The sequence below is a fragment of the Sus scrofa genome, chromosome 13 (assembly GCF_000003025.6).
Source record: "Sus scrofa isolate TJ Tabasco breed Duroc chromosome 13, Sscrofa11.1, whole genome shotgun sequence".
Classification (NCBI taxonomy): domain Eukaryota; kingdom Metazoa; phylum Chordata; class Mammalia; order Artiodactyla; family Suidae; genus Sus; species Sus scrofa.
The window spans coordinates 207,305,301-207,319,937 of record NC_010455.5 but is presented as its reverse complement, the minus strand read 5'-3'; the positions used below and the strand labels follow the sequence as shown (position 1 = coordinate 207,319,937).

The 14,637-nt window shown below is 59.0% G+C and overlaps 3 protein-coding genes across 3 annotated transcripts in view; all 3 read left to right on the top strand.

Moving 5' to 3' along the window:
- The window catches only part of TSPEAR (thrombospondin type laminin G domain and EAR repeats), a 126,646-nt gene that overhangs the window by 92,586 nt on the left and 19,423 nt on the right, over nucleotides 1-14,637 (top strand). The window contains exons 3-5 of the mRNA XM_021071520.1: nucleotides 11,127-11,362; nucleotides 13,114-13,204; nucleotides 14,109-14,265. Of these exons, the coding sequence (XP_020927179.1) occupies nucleotides 11,127-11,362; nucleotides 13,114-13,204; nucleotides 14,109-14,265 (484 nt within the window). The remainder of the gene's footprint in view (nucleotides 1-11,126; nucleotides 11,363-13,113; nucleotides 13,205-14,108; nucleotides 14,266-14,637) is intronic.
- LOC106508042 (keratin-associated protein 10-3-like) lies at nucleotides 2,340-3,325 on the top strand. Its single transcript, XM_021071518.1, has one exon. It carries the CDS (start codon nucleotides 2,387-2,389, stop codon nucleotides 3,014-3,016), a length of 630 nt encoding a protein of 209 aa, XP_020927177.1. The 5' UTR covers nucleotides 2,340-2,386; the 3' UTR covers nucleotides 3,017-3,325.
- On the top strand, nucleotides 8,534-9,510 carry LOC100622629 (keratin-associated protein 10-3-like). The gene has a single exon (XM_003358997.4). It carries the CDS (start codon nucleotides 8,581-8,583, stop codon nucleotides 9,199-9,201), a length of 621 nt encoding a protein of 206 aa, XP_003359045.1. The 5' UTR covers nucleotides 8,534-8,580; the 3' UTR covers nucleotides 9,202-9,510.

The window sequence follows — 14,637 nt, the reverse complement described above, 5'->3', positions numbered from 1 at the left end:
ACACAGGGAAGTCCAATAGCTACCATCTTTGGGGATTTTAGTCTAGGAACCATTTCAAGAGGTTTTCTCATCTCATGAGACACGTTAGGTGACATACTTTGTAACTAACACTTTCCGCTGGATTCTGCCATGTTGATGACTTCCTGCTTTGCACGTCTTCTTGTTGCCGTTGTTTTTTGCTCTTCAGTCGATAATAACTTCTACTTTTTCCAATGTTTGGAAAGATACATTCTATTTCCGTTAATATACGAATGACTATCTGTTAACTTTACATGTACGCTGTTGGTATTAAAGCCAAGAGAGGAGCAGGACAGCATGAGAAATCTTTAACACAGAGGGATTTTGTTGTCTCAGCATCTACCCACTCTCACACCTTCCAGGCTTTTCAGTGTAAATCTCACTCAGGGCTGACCATGGCACAAGCCCTGTGTGTAACTGTAGCGATTGTAACGGCCGCGTTTAAAATGAAGAAAGAGGGAGTTCCCGTGGAGGCTCCGTGGAAACGAATCGGACTAGGATCCATGAGGACGCAGGCTCCATCCCTGGCCTCGCTCAGTGGGTTAAGGCTCCCGCGCTGCCGTGGGCTGCGGCGTAGGTCACAGATGCAGTTCGGATCTGGCGTGGCTGTGGCTGGGGTGTAGGCGGGCAGCTGCACCTCCGATTCAACCCCTGGACCGAGAACCTCCATATGCCGCAGGTGCGGCCCTAAAAAGAAAAACAAAAAACAAAAAAGCTACCGATACATGTCGAGGGTGGGCTCTGATGACCTGATGCTCCTCCAGGCCAAGTACCCACACACCCTGTCCGCTCACCTCAGAGCGGTTTGGTTTGTGCTCAGTCTTTCTTGATTACATTCGGATGCTAACTGTCTTTCCTCTCGTTCAGCACCTGACCCATCACGCTGGTGTCAGAGAACCACCCGGTCCATTTATCTCATGTCCTCTCATCATCTTTGGGGATTTTCTCTCCTCCCTCTGTGATTCGGAGGAACTAGCTGTCTTTGTCCTTGAAACCACTGAGCTGATTTTCTGCGAATTTTGCTCTTTCCTGCCTCCATTATGAATTTTCAGTCCAGCTGCTCGGTGTTAAATTTCCCTGGACACGTGCTCTCTGAGTCAGAATCTGACCGGGGGAGCATCCTGGCTGAGAACTTTGACCCTGTGTTCAGACGGCCGGCTTCCCATCCCGGTCCTGACACTTTGGGCTGTGTGACCTTGAGCACGTTGCTTAACCTCTCTGTGCCCAGGCTTTCTCTTCCGTTCGCAGTAACTTCCTCACCTGGCTGATGTGAAATTCAGTGAGTTAACAGCTGGGATGCGCTCCGATCCTGCCGGGTCTGGAACAGGTGCTCAGAAAGCGTTCCCTAACCTCCCCGCCGTCTCCTGGGCCGTCGTGACCATCACTGCCCCAGGGGCTGTCACCCTCTCCACCATAGTCAGCCCGCACTGACTTCCTGTCCCAGTGCACAGAGCCCACGAGCTCCCTCGGCTCCCCCGCCCCACAGGGACTCGAGGAGGAGACACCCTCCTCTCCTGAACCTAGACTCGGGGTATCACCTGCGAGAGGGGCATGTTCTGGCCAGAGGGGCAGCTGCTCAGCCATGGGGCATGGGGCGCACAGTGTGGGGACCAAGAAGGCACCTGGGTTTGGGGAAAACATTCATGCAAGCTGCAGGCCAGAGCAGAGTGTGGCCCTGGGTCCCTGAGTCTGGATCACAGCCCGCAACTCCCCCAGGCAGCTCTTTGCTGAGGTGTCATAACCGAGGGTCCAACCAGGCACCGCCCATCAACACGCCTCTCGGGCGGGCTGGGTGGCGCGGGGATGGGGCTGGCCGGGCCCCCTGTGGTGCCTCCCGCTGCCATGGCAGCATCGGCGGCGGTGGCCCCTGGACCACACACCGGCCCCTGCAGAAACTTGACCCCTGGACCCGGTTTGATGATCCACCCTCTGAACCCTGTGAATGTTCCGGGGTCACTTTACACTTGGATGAAAAATGTTTACACTTCAAGATAAGGGGGAAAGTACCCCAAACTGAGGACAGAAGGAACTGAATTCGTTACTTTGGAGAGCGTTCCCCTCCAAGCCTCCGCTCGGCCTGACCTTGCCTCAATATTTTTCCAAACGTTTCTGGAACCAAACAGAGGAGAGCTGGGAAACAACCTGCAACTCGGGATATTCACACTCACGAGTCCAACGAGTGAAAACTGTTGCCGCAAATACGCCACCACTAATGAGGGGCTCCTGCACCTGCTCTCAGCCCCAACAGGAAGGCCAGGCGTGGGCACTTCCTGCTGGGACAACACGGCGGATATAAAAGGCCTGGCATCACAGAGCACCTCACACACACTCACACACACTCACCTCCTCCAGCCCCACCGCCCCCACCATGGCCGCCTCCACCCTGTCCGGCTGCTCCAGCAACCTAAGCTACGGCAGCCACGTCTGCCTGCCCGGTTCCTGTGACTCCTGCACCGGCTCCTCCTGGCAGTGGGACGACTGTCCAGAGAGCTGCTGCGAGCCCCCCTGCTGCGCCCCCAGCGGCTGCACCCCCGCGCCCCGCCTGGCCCTCGTCTGCACCCCAGCGAGCTGTGAGCCCAGCCCCTGCCTGTCAGGCTGCACCAGCTCCTGCACCTCCTCCCCCTGCCAGCCGGCCTGCTGTGTGCCCGTCTGCTGCAGGCCCGTCTGCTGCAGGCCCGTGTGCTGCAGGCCCGTCTGTTGCACACCCGTCTGCTGCACGCCCGTGTGCTGTGAGGCCTCCCCCTGCTCGGCCTCCTCGTGCTGCCAGCCCTGCCCCTGCCCCTCGTCCTGCTACAGACCCTCGTCCTCCGTGTCCCTCCTCTGCCGGCCCGTGTGCCGCCCCGCCTGCTGCGTGCCCGTCTCCTCCTGCGGGGCCCCCGCCTCCTGCTGCCAGCCCAGCTGCTGCCGCCCGGCCTCCTGCGTGTCCCTGCTCTGCCGCCCCGCGTGCTCCCGCCCCGCGTGCTGCGTGCCCGTCTCGGCCTGCGAGTCCTGCTGCTGACCGGGCCCGTCCCCCCAGGGCCAGCGGGCTCAGGTCCCCCCCGTGACCTGGTCCTCCCAGCCTCCCCTCAGTCCCGACCAGGGTTAGGTGGCTGCCCCCACTCAGGACAGGGTCCCCTCATGTCCCCACTATCCTGACCTGACCTCTGAGCCCTGCTCCCAGGGCTCCTGCCTCCCAGGAGGCGCCTCCACCCTCCCCTGGGTCACCTCCCCTCCCTCTCCGTTCCTCTGCCCGGGTCCCTCGGCCTGGACTTCCAACCTGCCAGCACCTCCTTGGCCACCTGGAGAAATAAACTCCCTTTTCACCTGACCCGCTTCCTTCCACCTTCACTGGGGGGCAAACACAGGCTTGACCCGACGCTGGTCACCTCCAGCCATGGGTGTATCTTGCGGGGGGTTGCGAGAATCTCCGAGGCGGTGGCCTGACTGCTCTGGGCGGGTCACCGTGGGGCTCCTGCCCTCGGCAGGAAGGTCAGTGCCTGCTCAGCCCCCAAGCCGGGCGCTTTCCAGGGGCTGGTCCCCTGTCATGTCTGGGGGTTCTCAGGCCCCCTGGACCGTTTCCACCCATCGTCCATCTGGTGAACTGGCCCTGAGTGTCCCTCCAGCAGCCAGCCCCGGGGCTCCCCACAGCACAGTCTCCATGGGGCCAGGGTCACCCCTGGGTCCCCCGGCGGGTCTGCACTTTTAGAAGGAACGTGGCAGAGGGAGGGAGAGCCGCTCCCACCAGGAGGGGTCGGAGGGCCCGGGCGACCTCCCACCTGGGCCGATCGGAGAGTCCCCAGGGTCCGGGCGCGGCGGGGTTGGATGCTGGACTTGAGAAGCACAGCGGGGCCCGCCTGGGAGGGCACACAAGCAGAGCGGGTCTCACACCGCCCAGCGCCCCCAGAGGGTGCTCCGGGCCCCAGGGCGGAAACCGGAGCGCTGCACTGTGCACCCCTCCGTTTCAGAGTGGGCCGGGAGGCGGGGGCGACACAGGCAGCGAGTGTTTGGGGTCCGAGAGCCAGAGAGCAGAGAAGGGCTCTGAGGAATTCCCCGGTCCACAGAGGCTCTCCCGCGAGTTGGGGAAGGATGAGGGGACACGTGTGAGAGGAGACGAGACGGGGAAAACCCGCGTAATTAGATGGGCTCACCCCCGAGATGAAACGGGGCCCGCAGGAGCACCTGCCGCACCTGCCGGGTGGGAAGGCCCGCGATTCCTGGCGCAGGGGCCGGCTGCTCACGAGGACGCTGCTGCCTCAGAGGGGGGTCCAGTCTCTCGCACCTCAAAGCCGCTTCCAAGTAACCTGACTACGCTTCAGAACAAAACCTGTAATATTCCCCCTCCCTTTTCTTTTCGTCTTTTTGTCTTTTTAGCGCCGCTCCTGCGGCATATGGAGGTTCCCAGGCTAGGGGTCTAATCGGAGCTGTAGCCGCCGGCCTACGCCAGAGCCACAGCCACGCGGGATCTGAGCCGCGTCTGCAACCTACACCACAGCTCACGGCAACGCCGGATCCTTAACCCACTGAGCAAGGGCAGGGATCGAACCCGCAACCTCACGGTTCCTCGTCGGTTCCTCCTTGGGGAGCGCCAAGCCAGTAATGTTCTCATGGGAAGTACGCTTCCAATAGAAGGAAACAGGTTACATTTTTAAATGGCCTCTCTCACGTAATAGTGTGCATTTAAGGTTTCTCCGTGTCTTTTCATGGCTCCATCGTTCATTTCTCTTTCTTCTGGGTTTTAAATGGAGGTGAGATACTCATAGCGCAAAGTCGACCGCGTAACCCTTTCACGGGCGCCCTTGAGTGTTGTTAAGCTCACGCATGAGGTTGTGAAACCATCACCATCCGCCACTTGCTCAGGACTCTTTCTCCTGAAAAACGAAACTCTACCCCGTAACCAATAACTTCACACCATCCTGCTCAGGCCCCCTGGAAACCGTCATTCTACTCCCTGTCTCTGAAGCACCTGCTGTGAGTGGACTCTCAGAATTTGTCTTTCTGTGCCTGGCGTACTGATCTTGCCACGTGTCCTCGTGCTCCTCCTTGCTCACGTCAGACTTACTTCCTTGTCAAGGCTGCAGAGCATCCCGTCGTGTGTACACACGGCACCTCGCCTGGCCCCTTGCCCATCAGAGACCCCAGGGGCTGCTTCCCCATTTAAGCTGTTGGGAACAGGGCTGCTTGAAGGCGATGTTACAAATATCTCTTCGAGACCCTGCCTTCAATTCTTTTGATCAGAGACCCAGGAGAATTACTGAATCGCATGATAATTTTACGTTTAATTTTGGCGGGAACAGCCCTCCTGACTTCCACAGCAGCTGTACGAGTGGTTCCCACCCACAGACAGGGTACAAGTGTTTCAGTTCTGCCGCGTTCTCACCAATACTGTGTCTGTTTTTTAATACATAGTATTTATCCTGGTGGATATAATAGGGTATTCCACTGAAGTTTTGATTTGCATTTCTCCGATGATTACTGATATTGGGCATCCTTTCATGTGCTTATTGGCCACTTGTATACCTTCTTTGGAAAAACATCTAGTCAAGTCCTTTACTCATTTTTAAAAATTTTTTGGCCTCCTTTTGTCTTCTTAGGGCCGCACCCGCGGCGTATGGAGGTTCCCAGACTAGGGGTCCAATTGGAGCTGTAACCGCTGACTTACGCTTCAGCCACAGCAACGCAGGATCCGAGCTGCGCCTGCAACCCACACCACAGCTCACGGCAACACCGGATCCTTAACCCACTGAGCAAGGCCAGGGATCGAACCCACGAACTCATGCATCCTGGTTGGATTCATTAACCACCGAGCCACGATGGGAACTCCTCAAGTCCTTTACTCATTGTTGAATCAGATTTTTGCTGCTGTTGTTACTGAGTTTTCAGAGTTCCTTATTCATTCTGGATGAGTCTCTTATCAGAGATGATTTTCAAATGTTTCCTCTCATTTCTTTGTGTTGCGTTTTGCTCTGTTGATATTGTATTTTGGTGAAAAAAATAAATTTTTTATGAAGCCCAATTTGTGTATTTTTCTCAAGCTGTCTCTGCCATTGGTGTCATATCCAAGGAATGACTGCCAAAGCCAGGGTTGGGAAGCTCCTGTGCTATTTTTCCTTCTAGGAGTTGTATAGTTACAGGTCTTCCATTGAGGCCATGGATCCACTTGGAATTCGTTTTTGTCTGCGGTGTCAGGCCTGGGTCCGGTTTTCCCAGGACCTCGTGCCAAAGACGGTCTCTCTCCGTTGAATGGACTTGGTGCCCTCGTCAAAAACGATTTGACTGAGCGTGTGAGGGTGTGTTTCTGGATCCTGTCTCCTGTCCCCTTGATCCACAGGTCTGTCCTTCTGCCCCACCATCCTGCCTTGATTACCGTAGCTTTGTGCTAATTTTTGAAATCAGAAAGGGTGAGTCCTCCAGTTCTGTTCTTTTTCAGGATTTTATTTTTTCTTTCTTTCCTTTTCTTTTTTTGGCTATGTAGGGTCCTTTAAGATTCCACATGAATTTTAAGATGTTTTTATATTTCTGCAAAAAAAGGTCACTGAGATTTGGGCAGCAATTGCACAGAATGCGTAGACCGCTTTGGTGAGCACGGACTTCGTAACAAGAGCAAGCCTTGCGAGCCGTAAATGTGAGATGTCTTTCCACCTGCTTGTGTCTCTTCTTTCATTTCTTTCGACAATATTTTGTAGTTTTCACTGTACAAGTCTTTGACCCACGGGTGAAATTACTTACTACGTATTTTATTCTGTTTGACCATATTCTAAATGGAATCACTTCTGTAATTTCTTTGGGGGGTTACTCATCATTAGTGTGTAGAAATGCAGGGGATTTTTGTGTGTTGACTTTGTATCCCGCTTCATTTGTTGTTCTCATTTATTAGTTGTAAAGTGTGTGTGTGTGTGTGTGCGCAAAAATTTCAGGACACTTGGTTGGCTGTCACTTCTGTGGACAGAGATAATTGACTTCTTTTGCAGTATCAATGGCTTTTATTTCTTTTTTTTGTCCGGCTGCTCTCCTCCCCCCATTAGTGTGTGGAAGAGCAGGGGCGGACATGGGCACCCTCGCCCAGCGCCTGCTGTAAGAAGAAAAGCTTTCCGTCTTTTGAGACGGACTGTCCTGCCTGCTGTGGGTTTTTCATATACGTGTATATTTTTACATGTGGAGGCAGTTTCTTTCTACTTTTGGTTTGCTGAGAGCTTTCATCCTACGAGGGAGCTGAATTTTGTCAAGTGCTTTTTCTGCCTCAGTTGAGAGGACTCGGAACTTCTGCCTCCATCTGTTAAGGTGACGTGTCACAGCGGCTGGTTTTCATACAAACCCTTCCATCCTTGCTTCCCAGCAAAAGACCCCTTGTGGCCGTGGGGTCCAGTCCTTTCAATGCGCTGCTGAGTTCAGTTCGTAGTATTTTGTGGAACACGTTTGAATCCCTGCTCCGAAGGGAGACGGGTCTGTGGTTTTCTCTCTCGGGGTATCTGTGTCTGGTTTTGGTGTCAGGGTAACTGACGTTGGCCGTCCAGAATGACTGATTAGGAAGTGCTCCCTCCCGCTCAGTTTTTCCTAAGCTTACAGAAAACCACCAACAAATGTTTAGAAATCCCTAACCTGACATCAGGCGTCGACGAAAACTCACAGCCAGCGCCACACTCACCTGTGAGGTGTGAGTGGCACCTTTTCAGAACAGCGACATCGCCAGAGGCGCTTGTACCCTCCGGATGCCCAGGGCTCCAGGGAGGCCTTTTCCCTCAGGCTTCGAAGGTTCGCTGCCACTGTCTGCAGGCATCTCCACCGGCTGTGCTGCTCACACAGGATACACATCCTTCTGGAAGCTTTGGGGATGTTTCTTCACATCTGGTGTCAGATTTTTCACCAAGTAGACATGCACCCCTTCCCACTCACCTTGTCCCGGATTTGGTCAAAACCCAAATCAGAAGAACCCAGTGTTTGCTCTTCTGCTCCGGAAAACGTGCCCTTTCTCCCGCTTGCTGTGCCGCTGGCATCTCTACCGACTGAACGTGGAGGCCTCGTCTGCATCCCCGTTTCTCTCTGTCCCGCGTCTCTCCCACCGTCTGTGCTGCACCTGAGATGCTCTTTGTCTGTCTCCTCATCACTATTTCTCCCCTTGCTGACCTGTCCACTGTGCAGCCCTTCTGTGTGACAAGACGTCCTACAGCGCGGGCAGCACTGTCCCAACTTTCAGCTCCGTGCTGCCCAGATGGTGAGAGTCTGGGATTCACCCGCCTCACCTGCAGCCAGAGAAGCCTGGGGAGGGGAGCAGCCGGGCAGGCAGGGCCAGGGCTGCGGGAGTCTAAATGAATCCTGTGTTTGCTTAGAAAACCACACACAGGTGACGGGGTGACCGCGTGCTCAGCATGGCCAGCATTTTACAGGCAGCAAACGCTCCTGTAAACAAACAGGAAGGAACAGGTGCTCCCAGGCCTCACTCAAAACACCAACAAGGAAAGGGAAGCCTCCTGCTGGACCAACACGCAACGGCAGGGGTATAAAAGGCCCACATCTCTGAGCACCTCACACACACACTCACAAACACTCACACACACTCACACCTCCTCCAGCTCCACCACCCCCACCATGGCCGCCTCCACCCTGTCTGGCTGCTCCAGCAACCTGAGCTACGGCAGCCACGTCTGCCTGCCTGGTCCCTGTCACCCCTGCACCGGCTCCTCCTGGCAGTGGGACGACTGTCCAGAGAGCTGCTGCGAGCCCCCCTGCTGTGCCCCCACGTCCCGCCTGGCCCTCGTCTGCACCCCAGCGAGCTGTGAGCCCAGCCCCTGCCTGTCAGGCTGCACCAGCTCCTGCACCTCCTCCCCCTGCCAGCCGGCCTGCTGTGTGCCCGTCTGCTGCAGGCCCGTCTGCTGCAGGCCCGTGTGCTGCAGGCCCGTCTGTTGCACACCTGTCTGCTGCACGCCCGTGTGCTGCGAGGCCTCCCCCTGCTCGGCCTCCTCGTGCTGCCAGCCCAGCCCCTGCCCCTGCCCCTCGTCCTGCTACAGACCCTCGTCCTCCGTGTCCCTCCTCTGCCGGCCCGTGTGCCACCCCGCCTGCTGCGTGCCCGTCTCCTCCTGCGGGGCCCCCGCCTCCTGCTGCCAGCCCAGCTGCTGCCGCCCGGCCTCCTGCGTGTCCCTGCTCTGCCGCCCCGCGTGCTCCCGCCCCGCGTGCTGCATCCCCGCCTCGGCCTGCGAGTCCTGCTGCTGACCGGGCCCGTCCCCCCAGGGCCAGCGGGCTCAGGTCCCCCCCGTGACCTGGTCCTCCCAGCCTCCCCTCAGTCCCGACCAGGGTCAGGTGGCTGTCCCCACTCAGGACAGGGTCCCCTCATGTCCCCACTATCCTGACCTGACCTCTGAGCCCTGCTCCCAGGGCTCCTGCCTCCTAGGAGGCGCCTCCACCCGCCCCTGGGTCGCCTCCCCTCCCTCCCTGTTCCTCTGCCCGGGTCCCTCGGCCTGGACTTCCAACCTGCCAGCACCTCCTCGGGCACCTGGAGAAATAAACTCACTTTTCACCTGACCTGCTCCCTTCCACCTTCACTGGGGGGCAAACACGGGCGTGACCCGACGTCGGTCACCTCCAGCCATGGGTGTGTCTTGGGGAGGGTGCGAGAATCTCTGAGGCGGTGGCCTGACTGCTCTGGGCGGGTCAGCAGGTGGAAGGTCAGAGGCCGCTCAGGCCCCCTGGTGCTGGTACCGGAACACAGGGAAGCGGAGACGCCTGTTCTGCCCAGCCGTGACGTCAGCGTCCTCCCAGCCACCTGCCTGGCCGTCACCCCCTCCCCAACCCGGGAGCCTTCTGTCCTTGGGTGTCGTTTCTGGTCTCTGCCCAGCCACACGCCCTTCCAGGCTCCCTCCCATGGGAAGTAGGTGAAAGTGCCGTGCGTGTCCCCTTAGCACCCGAGTGGCCCGTGGTCCTGTGGCCCAAGCTGTGCCAAGCGGCTTTGCTAAATTAGAAGTTGCTAATGTGAAGACCAGGGAGGTTTCCGATGCCGTCAGCGTCAGAGCTGCGTGGCATTTCACTCATTGTTTACGGGGCAAAGACGCGCTAAGAAGCGAAATCTGTATTTTACGCATCTGCTTTAGCGTTAAGGCTTAATCGCCTTCGACTCTACCTTTGTCTGTGGTAGGCTAGACATTAAGAGACTCTAAGTGGCACTTAACATGGTCCCCAGTGTCTCCACGTGGTCTGAGCGGGAGGTCACGTGCAACTGGCAGTGAGGTGTGTGGCAATGGCCCTCGCCATGGGGGTGGGCGCAGGTTTTAAAACTGGTAAAATTCGCATGCCATGCAGTTTCCCCTTTTAACCTTTTTAAGTGCACAGGTCTGTGGCATCAGGACAGGCCCCCGTCCGTCGCCAGGACTTTTTCCATCTTTCCAAACTGAAACTCTGCAACCTTAAAGGACAACTCCCCATCACACCCCCTCCCCCCCAGCCCCTGGCGCCCACCGTCCTGCCTTCTGTCTCTGAATCTGACTCCTCCAGGGACCTGGAATCAGCGGATCGTACACTCTTTGCCCTTTTGTGACGGACTCGTGTCACCAGCATAACGTCCTCGGGTCCCTCCCAGTGGTGTGGGAGCCTCCTCTGAAAGGCTGGACAGACCCCAGCTGACCGTCCATTTCTCTGCTGATGGACTCTGGCCGCCTTGACGTCTTAGTGACTGAGAGCAAGGCGGGTGGGAACACGGGCGTCTCAACGCCTCTTCAGGACGCAGCTGCCAGTCCTTTGGGGCGCACCCCCAGAAGTGGGTTGCGGGGGCAGGTGGTGACTCCCTCTCAACTTCCTGAGGAATCGCCGCGCCGTTTTCTCCACCAGCTGCCCCATTTTATGTTCCCACCACAGTGCCCAAGGGCCCTGCTTTTCCACCGCCTCCGCCACCACTGGCTATTTGGTTTTGTTGGTGGTAGCTGTCCTGGGGTGTGAGTGGTGCCTTTTGCTTTATCAAAGGCCTTGGTTACTGCCTCAGGCGATGCCGCCGGGAGCCCAGTCTTTTACCCCCGCCTGCCCCGCCGCCGCCCCCTCACCTGCCCCCTCACCTGTCCTTCCACCGCCCCCCCTCCATCCTAGCGCCCTGCCTCCCCCCCAGTCCTCACTCCCCCCTCACCGGCCCCTCCCCCGCCCCTCTCCTGCAGAAGAACGAGTACCTGTTCACGGTGGTGGCCGAGCAGGACGCGCTGCTGCTGGGTCTGCGCTACTCCGCGGCGCAGCTGCACCTGCTCTTCCTCAGCCAGGACGCGGCGGGCACCTGGCAGACCCGCGTGTCCTTCCGCAGCCCGGCTCTGACTGACGGCCAGTGGCACACGCTGGTCCTGGCTGTGTCCGAAGGCGCCTTCTCCCTCACCACGGACTGCGGCCCTCCCGTGGACATGTAGGTACCCAGGTCCTGGAGAGGAAAAGGTGGCTCAGCGCCGAGTGCGGGTCTGCAAGCCCAGCCGAGTGGTTGCCCCGGGACGGCAGGGCGCACGTGGGCCCAGGCCTGGGGGTGGCCACAGCCGCGCTCCGTGGGGTCAGGCTGGTGGAGGCGTTAGCGGAGGTGAAACCACCCCGCCCCCAGGCAGTGGGTGGGGGCCCAGGAGCAGGGGCGGAGCCTAGCCTGGCAGTGCCCAGCTAGCTCCATGGTTGGGTTAGGCTTGACCCAGCTGAAGGCACCCTGCCGAGGTGGTACCCACACCCAGAAAAGGCCCGGAGGAAGGCGGCCAGAGCCGGGAAGGAGCTCGGGCCAACGGAGGCCCGGGTCTGGCTTTGTGACTTTCACCGGCCACCTAACCTCTCTCATTGGGTTCCCTTTCCTGGGAGGAGGGCGTGAATACTCACCAACACTCCACAGACCAGCAGAATAACCACGAGCAGTTCTGACAACCCCGGGCCCACGGGGGCCACTCCCATCTCTTACTCAGGCCGGGCTCCTGAGTAGGTGGGACCAGGACTGGTGACTCCCCACAGCCCTGCGTGATGACCCCGCCGGCCTAGCTTCCGCCCTGGCTGGGCCGGCCGCTCGTTTCCTCATGGATGGTCCAGTGTAATTCATCTGTGTCGTGGCAGGCGTTACTTTCAAAGGCAGAATCTTAGTCTGCTTTGTTACTGTGAGATGTTCTATAACTTAAAAAAAGTCTCCTTCACACTCATTTATACCCTTTATTTAAGCGCAGCTTTTTCACAACCCCTCCCCCCACACCCCCACATATGTGGGGGCCTTTACGGGGCAGTGAGAGCCTGCAGTGGGGCAGCTGTGCTGGGGGAGGGCGTGCAGGAGGACAGGCCTGGGTCAGGTGGAGCCGATGGCATCCTAGGAGGAACCTAGGCCCTTGGGTCGGGCTTTACACCGGAACTCAGAGAGCCTGAGAGCTGTGCCCGGAGCACAGGACGTCTGGGACAGCGGTCACGGCCAGCCGCAGCCGGACGGCAAAGCCGGGATGGAGCAGGGGCTTTGACGAGCAAATGTGGCATCGTGTCCCGGGAGGCGCCAGGCAGGAGCAGAAGCTCACATCCGGCTCCTCCCCCCCAGAGGCTCCAGCAGCGCCCCCACCCCGAGTTCAGCCTCCACTTGCCCCTCCAGACCCAACTCTGACCCCACCTTCCAGCACCTCTGAGGCCACCAACAAGGTGACTCTCCTCGAGCCCCGGGCTCAGAGGAGGGGCACAGGCCCCCACGAGACGGGTGGGGCTGCTGAACCCCCCCACAGCACATGCTTGTGCCGAAGACCTTGTCCCGGGGCGAAGAGCACCCCCCCAAATTCTCATCCACCAGAACCCGAGAATGGGACCTGTGCGGGAGCAGCACCTCTGCAGGTATAATCGAGTTAAGTTGAGGTCACTCCGGTGCGGGGTGGCCCTGACTCAGTGATTGGTGACTTTATAAGAGGAGAGGCCCGAGGATGCGGCCACAAGCCAGGAAACCTTGGCAGCTGGAAGAGGGGGCAGGACCCCCCCCCCGCCCCGCCCCAGAGCCGCAGTAGGGCCCAGGGCCAGAACCCCGGCCTCAAACGTCTGGTCTCTAGCACACCCTTCTGTGGTTTAGGCCGCCCAGCCTGGGTGCTCACTGCGGCCGCCCCGGGACTGGCGTACCCTCCCCCGGGGCTGTTCTCCCACGGCCCTCAAACTGCCTTCCCCTGTTTTCAGAACGGCTGACATGCCCTTCCCGGCCACCCTGTCGGTGCGAGGAGCCCGGTTCTTCATCGGCAGCCGGAGGAGGACCAAAGGCCTGTTCACGGTACGTTTGCAGGGGCTGTGGCCTGGCCCCCCCTACACTGGTGTGCAGGGGGCTGTCACCGCTGGTCCGGCAGCCTGAAGCTCTAGTTCAACACCGTGTATGTGGCAGACGGGAACAGGGAGCCTACAGGCTTGGTGGAACCCCATGCATGCCGGGCACTCTCCCACCACAGGGCCTTTGCACCTGCCGTGCCCTCCTCCCGGAACACTCATCCCCACTGCTGCCGTGGCTCACTCCCTATGACCCTGGGGCCCTGCGCTGTGTCCTCGTGCTGCGGAGGCCTCCCCACCAGTCTGAGAAGAGGGCCCCCCACCCAGCGCTCCCAGCCTTTCCTCTGATTGTCTTTTCTCTGTAGCCCTGACCCCTCGCAGACCAGCTGTGTGTCTGCTCATTGCTGTCTCTCCCTTAGAGGGTTAATGGGGGGCTCTGCTCTGCGAGGTAAGGGCTTTTGCTTCCTGCTGTGTCCTGTGTCAAGAAGCAGGCCTGATGCATAGCAGGTGCTCTGAATGTTTAATGATGGCCTGCCTGGATGGATGGAGGCCTGGATGGATGGACAGACGGATAAATAAATGGGCATGTGGGTGCGTGGATGGATGGCTGGATGGACAGATGGGTGGACGGACAGGTGAGTGGATGGACGTATGGATGGATGAGCAGTGTACCCAGCCACTCTAGGTCAGTCCACAGGACAAGCCCCTTGTGAGGTTAGATTCCTTTGAATGGGGTACAGTTCTCCACCGTTGTCCCCAAGCCCCCGTACCCGACATGCAGACTCCTCTCCCTGCTTCAGAGCAGGTTCGACGCCCCAGCCCCATTCCCAGGGCTCCTTGGGGTCTGGGCGGGGAGCCCAGTGATCCGGGACCTGTCTGGCAACGCAGGTCTGAACGCGCTCTCCCCTCTGCAGGGCCTGGTGAGGCAGCTGGTTCTGCTGCCCGGCTCAGATGCCACCCCAAGGCTGTGCCCCTGCAGGAACGCCGAGCTCGCCGCGCTGTCCATCCCCCCCGTCCTCCAGGGACTCCCGGGGAAGCCAGAAGAGAACGAGGTGCTAAAATACCCCTACGGTCAGTAGGCCGGAGGCACCCCCCTGCCTGACCCCGAGAGCCTTGTCACTTCCCAACCTCCCAGGTGCAAAGCCAGGAGGGGAGGGCGTTTGTCACACCCACGAAGGGGAAGGGTACACTGGGGCCTGATGCAGCTGCCCCCCACCCCTGAAGGCAGAGGAGGAGGGCTCCGTGGTGGCCATTTAACCCCACCCCCACTGGTGCCCTTGGTGTCCCACTGAGACCAGGACGGAGCCCCCCCCCCCCCGCCCGCCCCGCCCCGGCTGCCTGCTTCGCCCTGGAGCAGCCTTTGTGGCCCCTCCCGCTCCCGCTCCAACAGACATCAAACCTCAGCAGCCCCGGCAGGGCCCGCCCTTCGCAAGGTTCATTTCT

Excerpts from the sequence above, each read along its gene's own strand:
- LOC100622629 (XM_003358997.4), top strand. The coding sequence starts at position 8,581 with ATGGCCGCCTCCACCCTGTCTGGCTGCTCCAGCAACCTGAGCTACGGC.
- LOC106508042 (XM_021071518.1), top strand. The coding sequence starts at position 2,387 with ATGGCCGCCTCCACCCTGTCCGGCTGCTCCAGCAACCTAAGCTACGGC.